At 45.7% G+C, this 25,000-nt stretch overlaps 1 protein-coding gene and 1 long non-coding RNA gene across 3 annotated transcripts in view; one reads left to right on the plus strand and one right to left on the minus strand.

The window, feature by feature from the left end:
• The window catches only part of pcsk6 (proprotein convertase subtilisin/kexin type 6), a 156,446-nt gene that overhangs the window by 31,307 nt on the left and 100,139 nt on the right, over nt 1-25,000 (plus strand). Inside the window, 5 exon segments of the mRNA XM_052515977.1 lie at nt 640-812; nt 7,283-7,495; nt 12,250-12,350; nt 16,060-16,163; nt 18,117-18,234. Of these exon segments, the coding sequence (XP_052371937.1) occupies nt 640-812; nt 7,283-7,495; nt 12,250-12,350; nt 16,060-16,163; nt 18,117-18,234 (709 nt within the window).
• Nucleotides 1,823-3,155, minus strand: LOC127928722 (uncharacterized). 2 transcript variants are annotated; one of them, XR_008132002.1, is made up of 3 exons: nt 3,120-3,155; nt 2,383-2,448; nt 1,823-2,036 (listed from the first exon to the last, which is right to left on the minus strand). It is a non-coding gene; the product is annotated as an uncharacterized LOC127928722 (long non-coding RNA). The 2 variants fall into 2 exon arrangements; XR_008132001.1 differs by lacking the exon at nt 3,120-3,155 and adding an exon at nt 2,891-2,926.

Raw genomic sequence — 25,000 nt, forward strand, 5'->3', positions numbered from 1 at the left:
TTTGTGCTTCAGTAAAGGGAATACATGTGTCTGCATAGTTTCACATTGGTCCCACTTTTCTGTGAGTTCTCAGCGGTCGCCTAGCTGGCAGTAAAGGCTTCTGATTAGAATCATGCCATGTTGACCAGAGTGGGATCTTAATTCTGCCCTCAAACCCTTTGGCCCTGTTTCAATTCTATAAAGCGGCATCGTTCGTTGGTTCGTTAGTTTGTCAGTTCATTAATTTGTTGTTTTTTTGGTTAGTTGGCTGGTTCTTTCTTTCCTTCCTTCCTTCCTTACTTCCTTCCTTGGTGTAATAACTGATCTGAATAATCATTATCAAAGCTATGTGAAAATATCCTCAACTATAATAGCGCTCAACTATCCAACATGTGTATTTTGAGGGGACCCAAGGTAGACTAGCTGTTACTGAAGCTGAACACAAACAAAACAAATACGCTGACTCATTTTTTTAAACGGCAAGTCACCTTTGGACACAAATATCTGCCAAATGACCATCTATTTGTTATTGTAAAACACTTTATGACAACGATTTAAAAAAAGTGACTTATAAATGCATTTGATTGGTTGAGCGATTCATTGTTTTATTTATTGATTTATTGATTGGTTGATTGATATTGGTTGTGTAACTGTGAGTAGGTATTCGTATGCTGGATGGTGATGTGACAGATGTAGTAGAGGCGAAGTCCCTCGGTGTCAGACCTGACTACATAGACATCTACAGCGCCAGCTGGGGACCTGATGACGATGGAAAGACTGTGGACGGACCAGGGCCTCTGGCCAAACAGGCCTTCGAGATGGGCATCAAAAAGGTGAAGAATGGTCTATAACCACGTTTACATCCACAGTTTTATGTGAGTAAAGTCATATAGTATTAAAAAAGACTGCTGTGCTGAAAACAGGATGTTTCGGTACAGTTTTCTGAATGCCGACAGATCATCAGTTCGTTTGACATGGTGGGATCTTTTTCTGCAGGTAAAATTCATTTTGCGAGAAATGCTGGTGGAAACGCCTTTATGCGCAAATATTGATATAATAACCATCACATCGAAATAAACTTGGAGTCACGCAATTATATGTTGTGTGGTCCTCCCAGTACGACTCAGGAAACCATGTAGTTGATGAGGCTACAGATGAAATAAGTGAACTTCACAGGGTGGTGAAAGTGCACGATGATGAGCTTGATGCTTCTTTCCGTTAAATATCGAGGGTGACATGATGATAGGTGCTTGACTGCCGTTTGACAAATGTAAATATTCTTATCCATAATAATCTCATCATGGAGACGACCCTACCTGCACTGTATCTGTGGGCGCTTGGCTAGAGCACCAAGACCAGAGTTGGCACATTTGCTATTTAACGCAACAGTTTTTGTGTTTAAACTATCTGTAGAGTTGAAAATGTGATGAAAACACATTGAACTTGAGATGTTTATCAGATACCTGAAAACTTAAGCAGAAAGTAAATGTTGTGCACACCAACTCATAACTCACAGGTTCTTTGGTTGAAACACACCACTGGTGGGAAAATGACCATATTTTCTTAATGTGAATTTTATTTTTTTAATATTCACATGAAAATCTGTAGACAATTGGATGGAAACCTAGTTTATAGCTAATCACACCCTATGTATTGACCAATGTAGCGCACTACACTACTGTCCATGACACCCCATTCCCTGGGCCATATAGTGCACTACTGATAACCTCCTTTGGGCCATATAGTCCACTACTGATAACCTCCTTTGGACCATATAGTCCACTACTGATAACCTCCTTTGGGCCATATAGTCCACTACTGATAACCTCCTTTGGACCATATAGTGCACTACTGATAACCTCCTTTGGGCCATATAGTGCACTACTGATAACCTCCTTTGGGCCATATAGTGCACTACTGATAACCTCCTTTGGGCCATATAGTGCACTACTGATAACCTCCTTTGGGCCATATAGTGCACTACTGATAACCTCCTTTGGGCCATATAGTGCACTACTGATAACCTCCTTTGGGCCATATAGTGCACTACTGATAACCTCCTTTGGGCCATATAGTGCACTACTGATAACCCCCTTTGGGCCATATAGTGCACTACTGATAACCCCCTTTGGGCCATATAGTGCACTACTGATAACCCCCTTTGGGCCATATAGTGCACTACTGATAACCCCCTTTGGGCCATATAGTGCACTACTGATAACCTCCTTTGGGCCATATAGTGCACTACTGATAACCCCCTTTGGGCCATATAGTGCACTACTGATAACCCCCTTTGGGCCATATAGTGCACTACTGATAACCTCCTTTGGGCCATATAGTGCACTACTGATAACCTCCTTTGGGCCATATACATATAGTGTGATAACCTCCACTACTGATAACCTCCTTTGGGCCATATAGTGCACTACTGATAACCTCCTTTGGGCCATATAGTGCACTACTGATAACCTCCTTCGGGCCATATAGTGCACTACTGATAACCCCCTTTGGGCCATATAGTGCACTACTGATAACCCCCTTTGGGCCATATAGTGCACTACTGATGACCCCCTTTGGGCCATATAGTGCACTACTGATAACCCCCTTTGGGCCATATAGTGCACTACTGATAACCCCCTTTGGGCCATATAGTGCACTACTGATAACCCCCTTTGGGCCATATAGTGCACTACTGATGACCCCCTTTGGGCCATATAGTGCACTACTGATAACCCCCTTTGGGCCATATAGTGCACTACTGATAACCCCCTTTGGGCCATATAGTGCACTACTGATAACCCCCTTTGGGCCATATAGTGCACTACTGATAACCCCCTTTGGGCCATATAGTGCACTACTGATGACCCCCTTTGGGCCATATAGTGCACTGATAACCTCCTTTACTGATAACCTCCTTTGGGCCATATAGTGCACTACTGATAACCCCTTTGGGCCATATAGTGCACTACTGATAACCCCCTTTGGGCCATATAGTGCACTACTGATAACCCCTTTGGGCCATATAGTGCACTACTGATGACCCCCTTTGGGCCATATAGTGCACTACTGATGACCCCCTTTGGGCCATATAGTCCACTACTGATAACCCCCTTTGGGCCATATAGTGCACTACTGATAACCTCCTTTGGGCCATATAGTGCACTACTGATAACCCCTTTGGGCCATATAGTGCACTACTGATAACCCCTTTGGGCCATATAGTGCACTACTGATGACCCCTTTGGGCCATATAGTGCACTACTGATAACCCCTTTGGGCCATATAGTGCACTACTGATGACCCCTTTGGGCCATATAGTGCACTACTGATGACCCCCTTTGGGCCATATAGTGCACTACTGATAACCCCTTTGGGCCATATAGTGCACTACTGATGACCCCCTTTGGGCCATATAGTGCACTACTGATAACCCCTTTGGGCCATATAGTGCACTACTGATAACCCCCTTTGGGCCATATAGTGCACTACTGATGACCCCCTTTGGGCCATATAGTGCACTACTGATGACCCCCTTTGGGCCATATAGTGCACTACTGATAACCCCCTTTGGGCCATATAGTGCACTACTGATGACCCCCTTTGGGCCATATAGTGCACTACTGATGACCCCCTTTGGGCCATATAGTGCACTACTGATGATCCCCTTTGGGCCATATGGTGCACTACTGATAACCCCCTTTGGGCCATATGGTGCACTACTGATAACCCCCTTTGGGCCATATGGTGCACTACTGATGACCCCCTTTGGGCCATATAGTGCACTACTGATGACCCCCTTTGGGCCATATAGTGCACTACTTTAGACCAAACATTTAATCAAATGAAACCCAATTGTAGTGCACTACTTTCTTACATGAGTGTTTCAATGACACCCTCCATTCCCTTCCTAGTGTACTACTTTTGACTTGAGCAACTCAAATTACACCCTAGTTCCCATGTAGTGCACTACTCCTGACCAGAGAAACTTTTGATCAGAAAACGTCATGAATATCAGCCTTTGAGGAACATGATTTGCCCAAAATACCTTTTGAAATCAGTGTACAGAACTGCATCACTCAAATTAGATTAGACAGTAACAGGATCTCAATATGAGGCACTTGATTTCAAAAGGTATTTTGGAGCAAATCAATCTACTTAACCGAGTCACTCAAATGAAACGAATAAGGAAATGCAATTCCACTTGTTTAGCGCCCCCAGAAGTACAAAGTCAAATGGTCCCTATTGCTGTGTGGTATTGAACTGGGCCTCAACTCTGTTGAAAAACGGATTGCATTGATTCAGTGGAGCGCTAAGAGCACATTACATAACAAAGAGAAAAGTGTTTTTGAGGGGATGTAGGAAGCCCATCTACAATGGAGATAGTTTTAACGAGAAAGACATATTTTTCAAATCAACTTTCAATGTCTACTGATATGCTTTTCACACGATCGTGCTGAACCAAACTGTGCAGACTCGGGTATCTTCTTTTCAAGTTGTATTTCTCAACAACTATGATGGATGAGTAACCAGCTTGATCTTCTCTGTTTGGCTCAGTTGTTCACATCTGTCCCTCTCTCCCTCTCAAACAGGGCCCTAAAGGGTCTGGGCTCCATCTTAGTTCACATCTGTCCCTCTCTCCCTCTCAAACAGGGCCCTAAAGGGTCTGGGCTCCATCTTAGTTCACATCTGTGACCCCCTTTGGGCCCTCTCAAACAGGGCCCTAAAGGGTCTGGGCTCCATCTTAGTTCACATCTGTGATCCTCTCCCTTCAAACAGGGCCCATAAAGGGTCTGGGCTCCATCTTAGTTCACATCTGTCCCTCTCTCCCTCTCAAACAGGGCCCTAAAGGATCTGGGCTCCATCTTAGTTCACATCTGTCCCTCTCTCACACTCAAACAGGGCCCAAAGGGTCTGGGCTCCATCTTAGTTCACATCTGTCCCTCTCTCCGTCTCAAACAGGGCCCTAAAGGGTCTGGGCTCCATCTTAGTTCACATCTGTCCCTCTCTCCCTCTCAAACAGGGCCCTAAAGGGTCTGGGCTCATCTTAGTTCACATCTGTCCCTCTCTCCCTTTCAAACAGGGCCCTCAAAAGGGTCTGGGCTCCATCTTAGTTCACATCTGTCCCTCTCTCCCTCTCAAACAGGGCCCTAAAGGGTCTGGGCTCTATCTTAGTTCACATCTGTCCCTGTCTCCCTCTCAAACAGGGCCCTAAAGGGTCTGGGCTCCATCTTAATTCACATCTGTCCCTCTCTCCCTCTTAAAGGGTCTGGGCTCCATCTTAGTTCACATCTGTCCCTCCCCTCTCAAACAGGGCCCTAAAGGATCTGGGCTCCATCTTAGTTCACATCTACATCTCTCCCTCTCAAACAGGGCCCTAAAGGGTCTGGGCTCCATCTTAGTTCACATCTGTCCCTCTCTCCCTCTCAAACAGGGCCCTAAATCTGTCCCTCTCTCCCTCTCAAACAGGGCCCTGGTCTGGGCTCCATCTTAGTTCACATCTGTTTCAATGTCTACCTCTCTCCCTGAACTCAAACAGGGCCCTAAAGGGTCTGGGCTCCATCTTAGTTCACATCTGTCCCTCTTCCCTCTCAAACAGGGCCCTAAAGGGTCTGGGCTCCATCTTAGTTGCATCTGTCCCTCTCTCCCTCTCAAACAGGGCCCTAAAGGGTCTGGGCTCCATCTTAGTTCACATCTGTCCCTCTCTCCCTCTCAAACAGGGCCCTAAAGGGTCTGGGCTCCATCTTAGTTCACATCTGTCCCTCTCTCCCTCTCAAACAGGGCCCTAAAGGGTCTGGGCTCCATCTTAGTTCACATCTGTCCCTCTCTCCCTCTCAAACAGGGCCCTAAAGGGTCTGGGCTCCATCTTAGTTCACATCTGTCCCTCTCTCCCTCTCAAACAGGGCCCTAAAGGGTCTGGGCTCCATCTTAGTTCACATCTGTCCCTCTCTCCCTCTCAAACAGGGCCCTAAAGGGTCTGGGCTCCATCTTAGTTCACATCTGTCCCTCTCTCCCTCTCAAACAGGGCCCTAAAGGGTCTGGGCTCCATCTTAGTTCACATCTGTCCCTCTCTCCCTCTCAAACAGGGCCCTAAAGGGTCTGGGCTCCATCTTAGTTCACATCTGTCCCTCTCTCCCTCTCAAACAGGGCCCTAAAGGGTCTGGGCTCCATCTTAGTTCACATCTGTCCCTCTCTCCCTCTCAAACAGGGCCCTAAAGGGTCTGGGCTCCATCTTAGTTCACATCTGTCCCTCTCTCCCTCTCAAACAGGGCCCTAAAGGGTCTGGGCTCCATCTTAGTTCACATCTGTCCCTCTCTCCCTCTCAAACAGGGCCCTAAAGGGTCTGGGCTCCATCTTAGTTCACATCTGTCCCTCTCTCCCTCTCAAACAGGGCCCTAAAGGGTCTGGGCTCCATCTTAGTTCACATCTGTCCCTCTCTCCCTCTCAAACAGGGCCCTAAAGGGTCTGGGCTCCATCTTAGTTCACATCTGTCCCTCTCTCCCTCTCAAACAGGGCCCTAAAGGGTCTGGGCTCCATCTTAGTTCACATCTGTCCCTCTCTCCCTCTCAAACAGGGCCCTAAAGGGTCTGGGCTCCATCTTAGTTCACATCTGTCCCTCTCTCCCTCTCAAACAGGGCCCTAAAGGGTCTGGGCTCCATCTTAGTTCACATCTGTCCCTCTCTCCCTCTCAAACAGGGCCCTAAAGGGTCTGGGCTCCATCTTAGTTCACATCTGTCCCTCTCTCCCTCTCAAACAGGGCCCTAAAGGGTCTGGGCTCCATCTTAGTTCACATCTGTCCCTCTCTCCCTCTCAAACAGGGCCCTAAAGGGTCTGGGCTCCATCTTAGTTCACATCTGTCCCTCTCTCCCTCTCAAACAGGGCCCTAAAGGGTCTGGGCTCCATCTTAGTTCACATCTGTCCCTCTCTCCCTCTCAAACAGGGCCCTAAAGGGTCTGGGCTCCATCTTAGTTCACATCTGTCCCTCTCTCCCTCTCAAACAGGGCCCTAAAGGGTCTGGGCTCCATCTTAGTTCACATCTGTCCCTCTCTCCCTCTCAAACAGGGCCCTAAAGGGTCTGGGCTCCATCTTAGTTCACATCTGTCCCTCTCTCCCTCTCAAACAGGGCCCTAAAGGGTCTGGGCTCTATCTTAGTTCACATCTGTCCCTCTCTCCCTCTCAAACAGGGCCCTAAAGGGTCTGGGCTCCATCTTAGTTCACATCTGTCCCTCTCTCCCTCTCAAACAGGGCCCTAAAGGGTCTGGGCTCCATCTTAGTTCACATCTGTCCCTCTCCCCCTCTCAAATAGGGCCGGAAGGGTCTGGGATCCATCTTTGTTTGGGCGTCGGGGAACGGCGGTCGCCAGGGCGACCACTGTTCATGTGATGGCTACACCAACAGCATCTACACCATCTCCATCTCCAGCACCACAGAGAACGGCAACAAGCCCTGGTACCTGGAGGTCTGCTCCTCCACACTGGCCACCACCTACAGCAGCGGGGAGTTCTATGACAGGAAGATAGTAAGTGTGTGTGTGTGTGTGTGTGTGTGTGTGTGTGTGTGTGTGTGTGTGTGTGTGTGTGTGTGTGTGTGTGTGTGTGTGTGTGTGTGTGTGTGTGTGTGTGTGTGTGTGTGTGTGTGTGTGTGTGTGTGTGTGTGTGTGTGTGTGTGTGTGAGTGAGTGCAAGCCCTAGTACTTGGAGGTCTGCTCTTCGTGGCAAGTTTTACAGAAAGAAAATAGTTGCGTTTTGAGGGAGTGTTGATGTTTAAATCAAGTGTGCCTTTGTCTGCTTTGCCATGGAAGGAAAGCTGTTTAGTTGCAGGGTTACAAACCATAAAAGCCAAGGAACGCTAGTACACATTATTATGGCATCCTTCATTCTGTCAAATGTACATTTACATCTAAGCAGATTAACATTCAGACTGCTATGATACAGTTCAGTGGCCAGACACATGCACACACACTCTCACTCTCTTTCAGAAACATGCTATCATTCATTCTGGCATTCATAAACACACACACACACACATAAACACACACACACACACACACACACACACACACACACACACACACACACACACACACACACACACACACACACACACACACACACACACACACACACACACACACACACACACACACACACACACACACACACACACACACACACACACACACACACACACACACACACACACACACACACACACACACACACACACACACACACACACACACACACTCACAACACCATCCCCATATCATGTTTTTGATGTCCTCTGGGATAAGGGAATGGTGAAGTGTTGCCAAAGCACAGACATGCCACATCCATCAACTACACACTGTTTTCCCCCAACTACACAGAGATGGCCTCCCCTTACTGGAATTATGACAGCGTCAACAACTTGGAAACAGCTCAAATGTGCTGTTTGTGTTGCTCTTTTTAACAAATATCCACCATCCATTTGAATGAGGAAAGGTTGCTACTGGACTAGGATAATATTTAGCCAGGCTTGTCTTTGACAGAGGAGAGGCATGCTGACCAAGTCACATACGTTGCATGGACTCAGTCTCTGTGCAATAATAGTGTGTAAGAAGAGTTTTAATGACTACTTCATCTCAGTATCACACACATAAGGTCCTGTAAGGTCCCTCAGCTGAGAAGTGCATTTCAAACAGATTCAACCATAAAGACCAGGGAGGTTTTCCAATACTTCACAAAGAAGGGTACTTATTGGTAGAAAGGCTTTTTAAAAAGCAGACATTCAATAGCCCTTTGAGCATTGTGAAGTTATTAATTACACATTGGATGGTGTATCAATACACCCAGTCACTACAAAGATACAGGTGTCCTTCCTAACTCCGCTCAGGGATTTAACCATGAGGCCAATGGTGACTTTAAAACAGTCACAGAGTTTAAATGGCTGTGATAGGAGAACACTGAGGATAGATTAACAACATTGTAGTTACTCCACAATACTAACCTAAATGACAGAGTGAATAGAAGGAAGCCTGTACAGAATAAAAAATATTCCAAAACATGCATCCTGTTTGGAATAAGGTACTAAAGTAAAACTGCCAAAAAATTGGCTAAGAAATTAACTTTATGTCCTGAATACTAAGTGTTATGTTTTGGGCAAATCCAGCACACGTCACTGAGTACCACTCTTCATATTTTACAGCATGTTGGTGGCTGCATCATGTTATGGGTCTGCTTGTCATCACCAAGGACTATGGATTTTATAGGATAAAAATAAACGGAATAGAGCTAGGCACAGGCAAAATCCTAGAGGAAAACTTTGTTCAGTCTGCTTTCCAACAGACACTGGAGACAAATTACGGACAATAACCTAAAACACAAGGCCAAATATACACTGGGGGTGCTTACCAAGATTAAAAAGGAAAGCAATTCCACAAAGTCACTTTTAACAAGGCACACTTGTTAATTGAAATTAATTCCAGGTGACTACCTCATGAAGCTGGTTGAGAGAATACCAAGAGTGTGCAAAGCTGTCATCACGGCAAAGGGTGGCTACTTTAAAGAATCGCATACATAAAATATATTTTGATAAAATTGTAAAACTCACGAAAAACCTTTGAATGAGTAGTTGTGACCAAACTTTTGACTGGTACTGTATGTAAATGAGATATTTCTGTATTTCATTTTCATTTGCAAAACAATTATTAGACATAAATATACATTTTTTGCTGATGCAACCTGGTATTCCCATGCCGTCTCCCATCCAAGTACTAACCAGGCCCAAAATGTCTAAAAATGTGTTTTCACTTTGTCATTATGGGGTATTGTTTGTAGATGGGTAAGGGAAAAGAATGATTAAATACATTTTGAATTCAGGCTGTAAAACAACAAAATGTGGAATTAGTCAAGGGGTATGAATACTTTCTGAAGGCCCTGTAAGTAGTTCATTGAATTTTCATAAAATTCTAATGTTTTGCTGGCTTACAGGTAGAGATAAAACAGATAGTGAGTATTTTGTGGGTGGAAACTTGGACAAAAGATAGATAGGTCTGTGTTTAGAGATGCTATATTGATGGATACTAGTTAAATTAAATGTCAGGGTTGTGTTCACTACATTCCACAAATCTGAAAGTAGTGGATTGGTGGAGGCATAGGCTAGAGTTTTTATTTCTATTTATTTTAGTTTACAGCACCAGGTATTCCAGGCTGTCTCCCATCCAAGTACTAACCAGGCCCGACTCTGCGGAGCTACTGAGATCAGAAAATATCAGACGTGTTCAGGGTGGTATGGCCTCAAGTGTATTTCAAAAATAATAATTCTCCCCGAATTACGACCTTGCCTCATCGCTACTCGGGAGAAACCAGTACAACTCCTGTATGGGCTCGGGAGAGACCAGTACAACTCCCGTATGGGCTCGGGAGAGACCAGTACAACTCCTGTATGGGCTCGGGAGAGACCAGTACAACTCCCGTATGGGCTCGGGAGAGACCAGTACAACTCCCGTATGGGTTCGGGAGAGACCCAGTATAGGCTCGGGAGAGACCTCCCGTATGGGCTCGGGAGAGACCAGTGCAACTCCCGTATGGGCTCGGGGAGAGACCAGTACAACTCCCGTATGGGCTCGGGAGAGACCAGTACAACTCCTGTATGGGCTCGGGAGAGACCAGTACAACTCCCGTATGGGCTCGGGAGAGACCAGTACAACTCCCGTATGGGCTCGGGAGAGACCAGTACAACTCCCGTATGGGCTCGGGAGAGACCAGTACAACTCCTGTATGGGCTCGGGAGAGACCAGTACAACTCCCGTATGGGCTCGGGAGAGACCAGTACAACTCCCGTATGGGCTCGGGAGAGACCAGTACAACTCCCGTATGGGCTCGGGAGAGACCAGTACAACTCCCGTATGGGCTCGGGAGAGACCAGTACAACTCCCGTATGGGCTCGGGAGAGACCAGTACAACTCCTGTATGGGCTCGGGAGAGACCAGTACAACTCCCGTAAGGGCTCGGGAGAGACCAGTACAACTCCCGTACGGGAGTTAGCAGATCCCCAGCATTCAGAGATCCCTCGCTTACAATTCTTTAAAATTACAAACTTATAAATGTGTTTACTTAACTTGAAAGCAGCCCAGGGACAAGGAGACGTAAATCCACATTAAGGCTTGGGATACATAGCCATTACCACTAACTACTAACATAAGCATTTTCTAACAAACCTACAACAGTCAATGTATCCCAAAAGTAGAAGTATCCTTCAAAAAGCGCAGCATTACGTGGTAAAAAAAACTATCTGGTCCAAATGATCTCAAACTGCAAATATTAGAGGTTGGTAGCAGGGGCATATAGGTGAACACAACAAGTGTGTCTTGCTGTTTCTCATTGACTGCTTCCAAGGTAAATAAACTAAATGTAATATGCAATTTTGTAATTTGGGTGAACTATCCCTTTAAAGCCCTGGTGTGATAACTCTGGGTGGGGCTCTGACCTCCTGGGCTCAGGGGCCATATTTGTCAAGATGCTTGATACAGCCCTCTGGGGCTGTGGATCCTGTACCTCTCGCTGCCCCCTCCCCTGCCTATGGTCTAGAACCACACTGTGGGTGTCCTGGTTAGTTTTACAGGGACCAAATTGAGAATAATATTTAGTGAGTTGAGCAGAAGCTGAACCTGTGGCCCCAGCCCAGTACACATGGTAGGGCAGTGGTGGTATTTGGTATTTATTAGGATCCCCATTAGCCGCTGCAAAAGCAGCTACTCTTCCTGGTGGTGGGTGGCAGGGTTTACGGCGAGGTTCTGCCCTTCCCCCCTCACCCATCTGTCATGTACTTTAACAAGCCTTGGCTATGTGCTCCCTGCAGTCAATTGGTCTTTCCTCGCCAAGAGTCCCAAATAGCCTCCACTCATTGCTGTCTCCTTGCCGCCATTACTATTGATTTGGGAGAATGTCATATGTGAGTGAGAGTGTAGTGGCAAAGGGAACAAGAAAAGGAAGCTGCATAAGAGTATTAGGACATAACCCAAGATGCCAAAAAACAAGTTCCTGTACTTAGTCATTATTATGTCATCACTACTGTAAATAACTGTAAATATTACTGTAAATAGAATGTATGTTGTATTGATATAGTTTGTGTGTCTCGACAGGCAACTGATTGTACAGTGCATCGTGTGGTTTAGGGAACACATTTCTGAGTGTCAGTCTTTGCGGCAGTCATTCTAACTCAAGAAGAAATAAATGTAAAGAAAGATGATGAGTGAATAAGATGTAATCTCTGTCGTTTTCCCTTCTGTCAGGTGACCACAGACCTGCGGCAGCGATGTACTGATGGCCACACTGGTACCTCTGTGTCAGCTCCCATGGTGGCTGGGGTCATCGCTCTCACTCTGGAGGCCAAGTCAGTACCCCTCTCTCTCTACCCTATCCCTCCATCCCTCTCTCTCTCTACACTACCCCTCCATCCCTCTCTCTCTCTACCCTATCCCTCCATCCCTCTCTCTCCATCCCTCCATCCCCCTCTCTCTCTACCCTATCCCTCCATCCCTCTCTCTCTCTACACTATCCCTCCATCCCTCCATCCCCTCTCTCTCTACACTATCCCTCCATCCCTCTCTCTCTCTACACTATCCCTCCATCCCTCTCTCTCTCTACACAATCCCTCCATCCCTCTCTCTCTTTACCCTATCCCCCATCCCGCTCTCTCTCTCTCTACCCTATCCCTCCATCCCTCTCTCTCTCTCTACCCTATCCCTCCATCCCTCTCTCTCTCTACACAATCCCTCCATCCCTCTCTCTCTTTACCTATCCCTCCATCCCCTCATCTCCCCAATCCCTCCATCCCTCTCTCTACCCTATCCCTCCATCCCTCTCTCTCTCTACACTATCCCTCCATCCCTCCTCTCTCTATCCCTCCACTATCCCTCCATCCCTCTCCCTCTCTCTCTACACTATCCCTCCATCCCCTCTCTCTCTACACTATCCCTCCATCCCTCTCTCTCTCTACACAATCCATCCCTCTCTCTCTCCATCCCCCATCTCTCTCTCTACACTATCCCTCCATCTCCTACACAATCCCTCCATCCCTCTCTCTCTCTACACCATCCCTCCATCCCCCTCTCTCTCTACACTATCCCTCCATCCCTCTCTCTCTCTACACAATCCCTTCATCCCTCTCTCTCTTTACCCTATTCCCCCATCCCTCTCTCTCTCTCTCTACCCTATCCCTCCATCCCTCTCTCTCTCTACACTATCCCTCCATCCCTCTCTCTCTCTACACTATCCCTCCATCCCCCTCTCTCTCTACACTATCCCTCCATCCCTCTCTCTCTCTACACAATCCCCCCATGCCTCTCTCGCTCTACCCTGTCCCCCCTTCTCTCTCTCTACCATATCCATCCATCCCTCTCTCTCTCTACCCTATCCCCCATCCTTCTCTCTCTCTACCCTATCCCCCCACCCCTCTCTTTCTCTACCCTATCCCCCATCCTTCTCTCTCTCTACTCTATCCCTCCATCCCTCTTTCTCTCTCTACCCTATCCCTCCATCCCTCTCTCTCTCTACACTATCCCTCTCTCTCACTACCCTATCCCCCATCCCTCTCTCTCTCTACCCTATCCCTCCATCTCTCTTTCTCTCTCTACCCTATCCCTCCATCCCTCTTTTCTTGTTTCTGTCTACCGCCTGTCTGTCCGTCTGTCTGATTAGACCTTTCAGTGACATCTGTCCTGTCAAGGAGGTCTTATCTTGACGTTGCACAGACTCTGGAGTCTCAACATCGTGGCGTTTTTCTCATAACTGGTTCATTACTGTGTAAGGACATCCCTTTTCAGGGTCCACATTCTTTTAGGAGAATGGTTCATGGGATGTTTTGGCACGCACGCCAAACGCACGCATCACACACATACATTTGAGCTGAGGAACTCAGGTAGTAGCAGGGGTGATTTGTGTTCACACCTTCAGTAGCTCTGCACCTGTGGATAAGGGACTATTAGACTATTCCCATGTCTGTAGATAACAGAGAATAATTGAAGATAATAATAGATTGAATACTAACTAGATGTGTTAATGGTGTTCTATCTTACTGCTGTTACTGGGTCATGTAGCTCATAGTTGTCTCATAGACAGTGGGAGGAGCCCCGGATATAGACTATGTGCGTAATACTAATAATTATAAAGTGGTTGGAGCCCCGGATATAGACTATATGCGTAATACTCAATTATAAAGTGGGAGGAGCCCCGGATATAGACTATGTGCGTAATACTAATAATTATAAAGTGGGAGGAGCCCCGGATATAGACTATGTGCGTAATACAAATAATTATAAAGTGGGAGGAGCCCCGGATATAGACTATGTGCGTAATACTAATAATTATAAAGTGGGAGGAGCCCCGGATATAGACTATGTGCGTAATACTAATAATTATAAAGTATGAGGAGCCCCGGATATAGACTATGTGCGTAATACTCAATTATAAAGTGGTTGGAGCCCCGGATATAGACTATGTGCGTAATACAAATAATTATAAAGTGGGAGGAGCTCCGGATATAGACTATGTGCGTAATACTAATAATTATAAAGTGGGAGGAGCTCCGGATATAGACTATGTGCGTAATACTAATAATTATAAAGTGGGAGGAGCCCCGGATATAGACTATGTGCGTAATACAAATAATTATAAAGTGGGAGGAGCTCCGGATATAGACTATGTGCGTAATACTAATAATTATAAAGTGGGAGGAGCCCCGGATATAGACTATGTGCGTAATACTAATAATTATAAAGTGGTTGGAGCCCCGGATATAGACTATGTTCGTAATACTAAATTATAAAGTGGGAGGAGCCCCGGATATAGACTATGTGCGTAATACTAATAATTATAAAGTGGTTGGAGCCCCGGATATAGACTATATGCGTAATACTCAATTATAAAGTGGGAGGAGCCCCGGATATAGACTATGTGCGTAATACTAATAATTATAAAGTGGGAGGAGCCCCGGATATAGACTATGTGCGTAATACTAATAATTATAAAGTGGGAGGAGCCCCAGATATAGACTATGTGCGTAATACAAATAATTATAAAGTGGGAGGAGCTCCGGATATAGACTATGTGCGTAATACTAATAATTATAAAGTGGGAGGAGCCCCGGATATAGACTATGTGCGTAATACTAATAATTATAAAGTGGGAGGAGCTCCGGATATAGACTATGTGCGTAATACTAATAATTATAAAGTGGGAGGAGCCCCGGATATAGAGTATGTGCGTAATACTAATAATTATAAAGTGGTTGGAGCCCCGGATATAGACTATATGCGTAATACTCAATTATAAAGTGGGAGGAGCCCCGGATATAGACTATGTGCGTAATACTAATAATTATAAAGTGGTTGGAGCCCCGGATATAGACTATATGCGTAATACTCAATTATAAAGTGGGAGGAGCCCCGGATATAGACTATGTGCGTAATACTAATAATTATAAAGTGGTTGGAGCCCCGGATATAGACTATATGCGTAATACTCAATTATAAAGTGGGAGGAGCCCCGGATATAGACTATGTGCGTAATACTTCATTATAAAATGGTTGGAGCCCTGAATGCTGACAGGCTGACAGCCGTGGTAGATCACGGGTTTGACAATACTAATAATTATAAAGTGGTTGGAGCCCTGAATGCTGACAGGCTGACAGCCGTGGTAGATCACGGGTTTGACAATACATGCATTTTTACTGCTCTAATTACGTGCTTAATACACAATTAGACAATGATACACAATGATACGACTGCAGAATGGGGTACATTTGATCGCGCTACATCAGATTTTAATGAGCGATTGATCTTCTAAATGATTTAAATTACGTAAAACGTAAAACTATTTGTGAGTGACTTGTGCAAATCCATTTGACTTATTTCTATAGTTTTCTACTTTTGGCCAAACTGTATAAGGAAAACAATATGGGTAAACAGCTGTCATTTCTTACTGCCTTCTTTGTGATTCTCTTAAGACCTGGGCACAAACCACAAGCTAAGTCATGAAAACTGGATGTATTGGGTCGTGTGCATCAGGGCACGCTGCAACACATTTATTTATGTCGTTCCAGCCCATTGGTCAGCTGGAGAGATATCCAGCACCTGCTGGTCAAGACGTCCAGGCCTGTCCACCTGAAGGCCAACGACTGGAAGACCAACGCAGCCGGACACAGAGGTAGCTACAGTACAATGGACTCCTCCTGTACCAGTGGAGGCTGGTGGAGGGAGAGATGGGGAGGACAGGCATTTTTCCTCCACCAGCCTCCGCTGTCTTATACTGTATGGCAGTGTTCGTTAACTTGGTCCTTCAGAGATCCCCCAGCATTCAGAGATCCCCCAGCATTCAGAGATTCCCCAGCATTCAGAGACCCACCAGCATTCAGAGACCCCCCAGCATTCAGAGACCCATCAGCATTCAGAGATCCCCAGCATTCAGAGACCCACCAGCATTCAGAGATCCCACCAGCATTCAGAGACCCCCCAGCATTCAGAGACCCACCAGCATTCAGAGACCCACCAGCATTCAGAGATCCCCCAGCATTCAGAGATCCCCCAGCATTCAGAGACCCACCAGCATTCAGAGACCCACCAGCATTCAGAGACCCACCAGCATTCAGAGACCCACCAGCATTCAGAGACCCACCAGCATTCAGAGATCCCCCAGCATTCAGAGATCCCCCAGCATTCAGAGATCCCCAGCATTCAGAGATTCCCCAGCATTCAGAGACCCACCAGCATTCAGAGACCCCCCAGCATTCAGAGACCCACCAGCATTCAGAGATCCCCAGCATTCAGAGACCCACCAGCATTCAGAGATCCCACCAGCATTCAGAGACCCACCAGCATTCAGAGACCCACCAGCATTCAGAGACCCACCAGCATTCAGAGATCCCCCAGCATTCAGAGACCCCCCAGCATTCAGAGACCCACCAGCATTCAGAGACCCACCAGCATTCAGAGATCCCCCAGCATTCAGAGACCCACCAGCATTCAGAGACCCACCAGCATTCAGAGACCCACCAGCATTCAAAGATCCCCCAGCATTCAGAGATCCCCCAGCATTCAGAGACCCGCCAGCATTCAGAGATCCCCCAGAATTCAGAGATCCCCCAGCATTCAGAGATCCCCCATTATTCAGAGATCCCCCAGCATTCAGAGATCCCACAGCATTCAGAGACCCGCCAGCATTCAGAGATCCACCAGCATTCAGAGACCCACCAGCATTCAGAGACCCACCAGCATTCAAAGATTCCCCAGCATTCAGAGATCCCCCAGCATTCAGAGACCCGCCAGCATTCAGAGATTCAGCATTCAGAGAGCCAGCATTCAGAGACCCACCAGCCAGAGACCCATCAGCATTCAGAGACCCACCAGCATTCAGAGACCCACCAGCATTCAAAGATCCCCCAGCATTCAGAGATCCCCCAGCATTCAGAGACCCGCCAGCATTCAGAGATCCCCCAGAATTCAGAGATCCCCCAGAATTCAGAGATCCCCAGCATTCAGAGATCCCCCAGCATTCAGAGATCCCCCATTATTCAGAGATCCCCCAGCATTCAGAGATCCCCCATTATTCAGAGATCCCCCAGCATTCAGAGATCCCCCATTATTCAGAGATCCCCCAGCATTCAGAGATCCCCCAGAATTCAGAGATCCCCCAGCATTCAGAGATCCCCCAGCATTCAGAGATCCCCCAGCATTCAGAGACCCGCCAGCATTCAGAGATCCCCCATTATTCAGAGATCCCTCAGCCATTGCACATATTTGTTCTGTTCCAGCACTCATGTTGGTTTATGATTTCTACGTAATTGCTCGCCGTTGACTCACAAGGCACACTGTAGAGCTGAGTGTGTGTGTGTATGTATGTGTGAGTGTGTGTGTTTGATTAGGGCTGGTACCTCTCATCACTTCACCTGGAGAGGAAGGTTTAACATTGAACTGTTTGGTATAAATCCATCAGCTGTGTAGTAGTTACACCAGTTCAGGATATGCTTCCCCCCCGCCCTCCCCCGGAATTAAAGAAAGGAAAACAGAAAGATGGAATGTAATCATTTAGGGCAGCTTTCTCTTTAGATGCTTCACTCATCCATTTAGGTCTAACTCCTTCTCATCTCTCCCTCTCTCTCAGTGAGTCACCTGTATGGCTTTGGGCTGGTGGATGCGGAGGGTATGGTGGTGGAGGCTAAGAAGTGGAGGAGTGTTCCTACCCAGCACACCTGTACTAGGATGTCTGAACGACGTACCAGGTGAGGAAGCAGCGCCCTACCGGTTATGTGGTTCCCTTTGTGCCAAGACAACCTGTAACGTTTGGAAAACATTTGAAAAAATGTTCAAATACCCATTCAGGAGGGCTGTGGTATATTTGGTGAAGCATTCAGAATGTAGGGATATAACTCTTAATGAATAGAGCTCAAACAATTCCTTGTTCTACTGGACACACACACACACACACACACACACACACACACACACACACACACACACACACACACACACACACACACACACACACACACACACACACACACACACACACACACACACACACACACATACATACACATTCAGAAACACACACACATACACACGCACATACAAACATACATACACACACATACACACATACACACACACGTCCTCCTCCCTCACATACCACTAGTGTTATATTCTAGCTGTTATAAACTGTAATATATGAAAACAGGGATCTGATGATTATAATGCTTTGTCATTAAATCTGTTTATTTTCATCAGGAGGATATTGTCAGTAATTGGAGAATGTCTACACATGATGAGCTCATAGCAGGCTGTTGAAGATGCGTACGTCTAGGTGTTTATGACGCACATAGAGGCACTGACTATTATTATTATATATTATAAGATAATAAAAACAGAGTTGTTTAACGCCGGATGAACTTGTCTACACCCTAACCCTTCAGCTAGTTGCAAAACACTTTTCTTTGGGGTGGAAATCATCAGAGTGGATCCAGGGGTATGTGAGGTGTGTGTGCGGTTGTTTAAGTGTGTGTGTGTGTGTGTTTGTTTGTTTTTGTTTGTGTGAGTGCACTACTTTTGAGCCCTGGGGCGGCAGGGTAGCCTAGTGGTTAGAGCGTTGGACTAGTAACCGAAAGGTTGCAAGTTCAAATCCCCGAGCTGACAAGGTTCTGCCCCTGAACAGGCAGTTAACCCACTGTTCCTAGGCCATCATTGAAAATAAGAATTTGTTCTTAACTGACTTGCCTAGTAAAATAAAGGTAAAATAAAATATAATGCATTATGTTTCATCCCTACAAAGTACATTACATTTCATCCTTATTCTCTATATAGTGCACTACTTTTGATCCCTATTCCCTATAGGAGATACAACTGGATCCATCTATGGTCACTGACTGCCTGGCTGCCATCCACTTGACTTGAGAGAAACAAATGGCTGTTGTTTGTTTATGTAACGATGTGAAGATGTCATTCCATTCCCAAACAGCCAGGGAATAAGAAGTGAAAACTGGCTCAGCATCCGGCCAAAAACACACTCACAACTTAGTCGTGGACACATAGGGAGACACTTTGCATTTAAAGGGGCAATCAGCAGTTGCTACATCCATTTTTGGACTGATTTCTACCCATTGATTCTTGAAAAATAGAACATATGCCTCATGAGCTTAGATCAACTGTTGTACCCCATCAGAACCCAAAATATAAGCTTGTTTTACTCCAATGTTTGTCAACAATGTAAATGTAAACAAACACTATATAGCATTAAAACATGGTTAAAACAATAATGTGGATATCATGGATGGTCAGTCCTTGCATCCATAGCACTGTTTATGATTTTAATTCATTACAACTCTCCAGCCCCATCCCTCAGCTTTTTTAACAGAAAAATTGTTAGTTTCTACTGCTGATTGCCCCTTTAATGGTTCATTTCAAAGACCACTGGTTTTTACACTGCCAAAAACGCTCAAAAAGAGGGGAAATATCAAACGCTGTGTGCTTCCTTCCATTCCCTTATCATAGGATTGACTCCTACTCTGCCAAGTTTGACAATGGACCGAGCTGAGTCGTGTTAGCTATCATCACCATGGTGTTGTTGTGCCTGGCACAAACTGGGGGACACTTTTAACGGGTGCACAGGGGAGCTGCTGGGCTATTTGTGTCACTATGTTCTGGTACTGCAGCTGTGGCACTAATGTCCCATTTGAACAGAGAATAGTTTCTCATCCTTCCTAGACGTTGCTCCTGAGATGCACAGGGATCAGAGGGGAGGATGGCTTGTGTGTGTGTGTGTGTGTGTGTGTGTGTGTGTGTGTGTGTGTGTGTGTGTGTGTGTGTGTGTGTGTGTGTGTGTGTGTGTGTGTGTGTGTGTGTGTGTGTGTGTGTGTGTGTGTGTGTGTGTGTGTGTGTGTGTGTGTGCCTGAGCGCCTGTGCGCCTGTGTGTGTTTTTCCATGGGCCAGAACCTCTCAACTTATTCCTGCCACACAAAACCCATACAGATCCCTGGTTGGTTGCGTGTTGGTAGAACAGCAAATGAGTAAAGCAAGAACGACAATTAGCTACACAAAATGGTGATCCTGTGTATTTGCAGAGAAAAAATATGCAGACGTGTTATTTTAACCAGTTTAATGGAACTAAATGTACACTACAATTCAGAAGTTTGGGGTCACTTAGAAATGTCAATTTTTTGTCCATTAAAATAACATCAAATTGATCAGTAATACAGTGTAGACATTGTTAATCTTGTAAATGACTATTGTAGCTGGAAACAGCTGATTTTGTAAACTAAATATCTTCATAGGTGTACAGAGGCCCATTATCAACAACCATCACTCCTGTGTTCCAATGGCACATTGTGTTAGCTAATCCAAGTTTATAATTTTAAAAGGCTAATTGATCATTAGAAAACCCTTTTGCAAATATGTTAGCACGGCAATAAAACTGGCCTTCTTTAGACTAGTTGAGTATCTGGAGCATCAGCACTTGTGGGTTCGATTACGGGCTCAAAATGTCCAGAAACAAATCAACTTTCTTCTGAAACTCATCAGTCTATTCTTGTTCTGAGAAATGAAGGCTATTCCATGCGAGAAATTGTCAAGAAACTGAAGATCTCATACAACACTGTGTACTACTCCCTTCACAGAACAGCTCAAACTGGCTCTAACCAGAATAGAAAGAGGAGTGGGAGGCCCCGGTGCACAACTGAGCTAGAGCACAAGTACATTAGAGTGTCTAGTTTGAGAAACAGACGCCTCACACGTCCTCAACTGGCAGCTTCATTAAATAGTACCCGCAAAACACCAGTCTCAACATCAACAGTGAAGAGGCGACGCCGGGATGCTGGCCTTCTAGGCAGACTTCCTCTGTCCAGTCTCAACGTCAACAGTGAAGAGGCGACTCCGGGATGCTGGCCTTCTAGGCAGAGTTCCTCTGTCCAGTCTCAACGTCAACAGTGAAGAGGAGACTCTCCTCTGTCCAGTCTCAACGTCAACAGTGAAGAGGCGACTCCGGGATGCTGGCCTTCTAGGCAGACTTCCTCTGTCCAGTCTCAACGTCAACAGTGAAGAGGCGATTCCGGGATGCTGGCCTTCTAGGCAGAGTTCCTCTGTCCAGTCTCAACGTCAACAGTGAAGAGGAGACTCCGGGATGCTGGCCTTCTAGGCAGACTTCCTCTGTCCAGTCTCAACATCAACAGTGAAGAGGCGACTCCGGGATGCTGGCCTTCTTGGCAGAGTTCCTCTGTCCAGTCTCAACATCAACAGTGAAGAGGCGACTCCAGGATGCTGGCCTTCTAGGCAGAGTTCCTCTGTCCAGTCTCAACGTCAACAGTGAAGAGGCGACTCCGGGATGCTGGCCTCCTAGAAGGCCAGCATCCCGGAGTCCCTCTTCACTGTTAATGTTGAGACTGGACAGAGGAACTCTGCCTAGAAGGCCAGCATCCCAGAGTCCCTCTTCACTGGAATGTAAATAAATGACCAGTGCTTTCTCTCTGGTCACACACTGGTTGAATCAATTTTTCCGCATCATTTCAATGGAATTACGTTGAACCATTGTGGAATAGACGTTGAATTGACCTCTGTGCCCAGTGCGATGTGCTTTTATGGTCTGTCCTACACTCTTAGAAAAAAAGGTTCCAAAATGGTGCTTTGGCTGTTCCCATATGAGAACCCTTTTTGGTTTCTGGTAGAACTCTTTTTAGTTTCAGGTAGAACCCTTTTGGGTTTCATGTAGAAAGGGCTCTATCTGGAACCCAAAAGTGTTCTACCCAGAACCAAAAGTGGTTCTTCAAAGGGTTCTCCTATGGGGACAGCCGAAGAACCCTTTTTATAGGTTCCAGGTAGCACTTTTTTTCTACTAGTGTAGGAAGTCAGTTAGCCAATGATATGTGACAGTAATTCAATTTCATATTGGCTGCTTTCTATTCATTCTGTCACTGCCCGGGTACTTCCCTTAGTAACACAACTCTCCTCTAACACCCCATGCAGTCTATAATACAGTCCACATTTGTCTAATACAGTCCTTACAGAAAAGGGTGGCTTTTAGTGTAGCAGTATGTTTCATATGTCTGGTTGTCTTTGATTTGTGAGTGGCCCCAGGCTTGCATAACAGTGATACTGCTTCTGACTCAGTCCTTCACAGAAAAACAGGAAGGAAAGAGAAAACATTGCTTTGATTCGAGAAAACCATTTTTTTTTAAACATTCACCACTTTGCAACGGAGACACATTGCATAGGTTCAGAGCTTACTTTTTTCTCAAGGATGTTCAAGGCAATCTTCTTGTTTAGAAAATCCTTTTTGAAAGGCTTTAATATATTATCTTCACATTTCAATAGAAGCTTTCACAGAAAGTTATTCTTAAATTGAAATGCAATACTTGAGATGCTTTTTCTACCTCTTTCTGGGAAATAGGCTTCTTTCTTTCTGTCATTGTGCATCTTTCGCAATGAATATGAGAGAACCAATCTCAATGAGAGAACCAATCTCATACTGTGGCTCTTAGCCAATAAAACAGTCCTCAAACAGCTCTAAGAGGTTAGAGGTCAGCTGGGTTTTAAGATGGGGAATAAGATGGAATATTAAAGTGGACAATAATATCCACCACTGCCCTATCCCAAATCAACCCCTACTCCCCCCTCTCTTAAGGCGTCCGCATGCATTACACCTGAAACAGTTGGGAACAGTTAGTGCATATATTATGACAACATTTTGTGACGTCTTTGTCTGTTTTGGTCTTCGGCTGTTCGTGTGCACTACATTTCTTCTCAAAGCAAGTCGAAGTTGGCAGCCGAAGTCTACACCCCTTCGACGGTGATTGGCCAATAGTAGGGATTCTTCAACGTGAGACAAATCATCTAAGTTAGATGTAAAATTGCGCAACTAAGATTTCTTTGGCAAAATTTATGACAGATTTCTTGAATTATCTTGGAATAATTTGGACTATTTTGAAGTGGACAAATCATACTATTGCTAGTACTTGTTTTTCAAGTGAAGGTGTTTTACAGGAGTATGGGAGCACACTCGTTCGGTACGCCTAGCCAGTACGCTTAGCAAGGCGCCATAATGTTACTACGTATTGCCAGTACTTGTTTTTCAAGTGAAGGTGTTTTACAGGAGTATGGGAGCACACTCGTTCGGTACGCCTAGCCGGTACGCTTAGCAAGGCGCCATAATGTTACTACGTATTGCCAGTACTTGTTTTTCAAGTGAAGGTGATTTACAGGAGTATGGGAGCACACTCGTTCGGTACGCCTAGCCAGTACGCTTAGCAAGGCGCCATAATGTTACTACGTATTGCCAGTACTTGTTTTTCAAGTGAAGGTGATTTACAGGAGTATGAGAGCACACTCGTTCGGTACGCCTAGCCAGTACGCTTAGCAAGGCGCCATAATGTTACTACGTATTGCTAGTACTTGTTTTTCAAGTGAAGGTGTTTTACAGAAGTATGGGAGCACACTTGTTCGGTACGCCTAGCCGGTACGCTTAGCAAGGCGCCATAATGTTACTACGTATTGCTAGTACTTGTTTTTCAAGTGAAGGTGTTTTACAGGGGTATGGGAGCACACTCTTTCGGTACGCCTAGCCGGTACACTTAGCAAGGCGCCATAATGTTACTACGTATTGCTAGTACTTGTTTTTCAAGTGAAGGTGTTTTACAGAAGTATGGGAGCACACTTGTTCGGTACGCCTAGCCGGTACGCTTAGCAAGGCGCCATAATGTTACTACGTATTGCTAGTACTTGTTTTTCAAGTGAAGGTGTTTTACAGGATTATGGGAGCACACTCGTTCGGTACGCCTAGCCGGTACGCTTAGCAAGGCGCCATAATGTTACTACGTATTGCTAGTACTTGTTTTTCAAGTGAAGGTGTTTTACAGGAGTATGGGAGCACACTCGTTCGGTACGCCTAGCCAGTACGCTTAGCAAGGCGCCATAATGTTACTACTATTGCTAGTACTTGTTTTTCAAGTGAAGGTGTTTTACAGGAGTATGGGAGCACACTCGTTCGGTACGCCTAGCCAGTACGCTTAGCAAGGCGCCATAATGTTACTACTATTGCCAGTACTTGTTCTTCAAGTGAAGGTGTTTTACAGGAGTATGGGAGCACACTCGTTCGGTACGCCTAGCCGGTACGCTTAGCAAGGCGCCATAATGTTACTACGTATTGCCAGTACTTGTTTTTCAAGTGAAGGTGTTTTACAGGAGTATGTGAGCACACTCGTTCGGTACGCCTAGCCGGTACGCTTAGCAAGGCGCCATAATGTTACTACGTATTGCCAGGAATTGTTACTAACCACATGAAGTATTTACACATATCAGATCCTTTCAGATCTTCACAAGTGTCTCTAGGCCCCAGGTCAGGTGTCACCAACCCTGTTCCTGTAGAGTTACTGTCCTGTAGGGTCACCAACCCTGTTCCTGTAGAGTTACTGTCCTGTAGGGTCACCAACCCTGTTCCCTGAGAGTTACTGTCCTGAATGTTATAACACCAACCCTGTTCCTGGAGAGTTACTGTCCTGTAGGTTT

The sequence above is a fragment of the Oncorhynchus keta genome, unplaced genomic scaffold (assembly GCF_023373465.1).
Source record: "Oncorhynchus keta strain PuntledgeMale-10-30-2019 unplaced genomic scaffold, Oket_V2 Un_scaffold_3531_pilon_pilon, whole genome shotgun sequence".
Taxonomy (NCBI): Eukaryota; Metazoa; Chordata; class Actinopteri; order Salmoniformes; family Salmonidae; genus Oncorhynchus; species Oncorhynchus keta.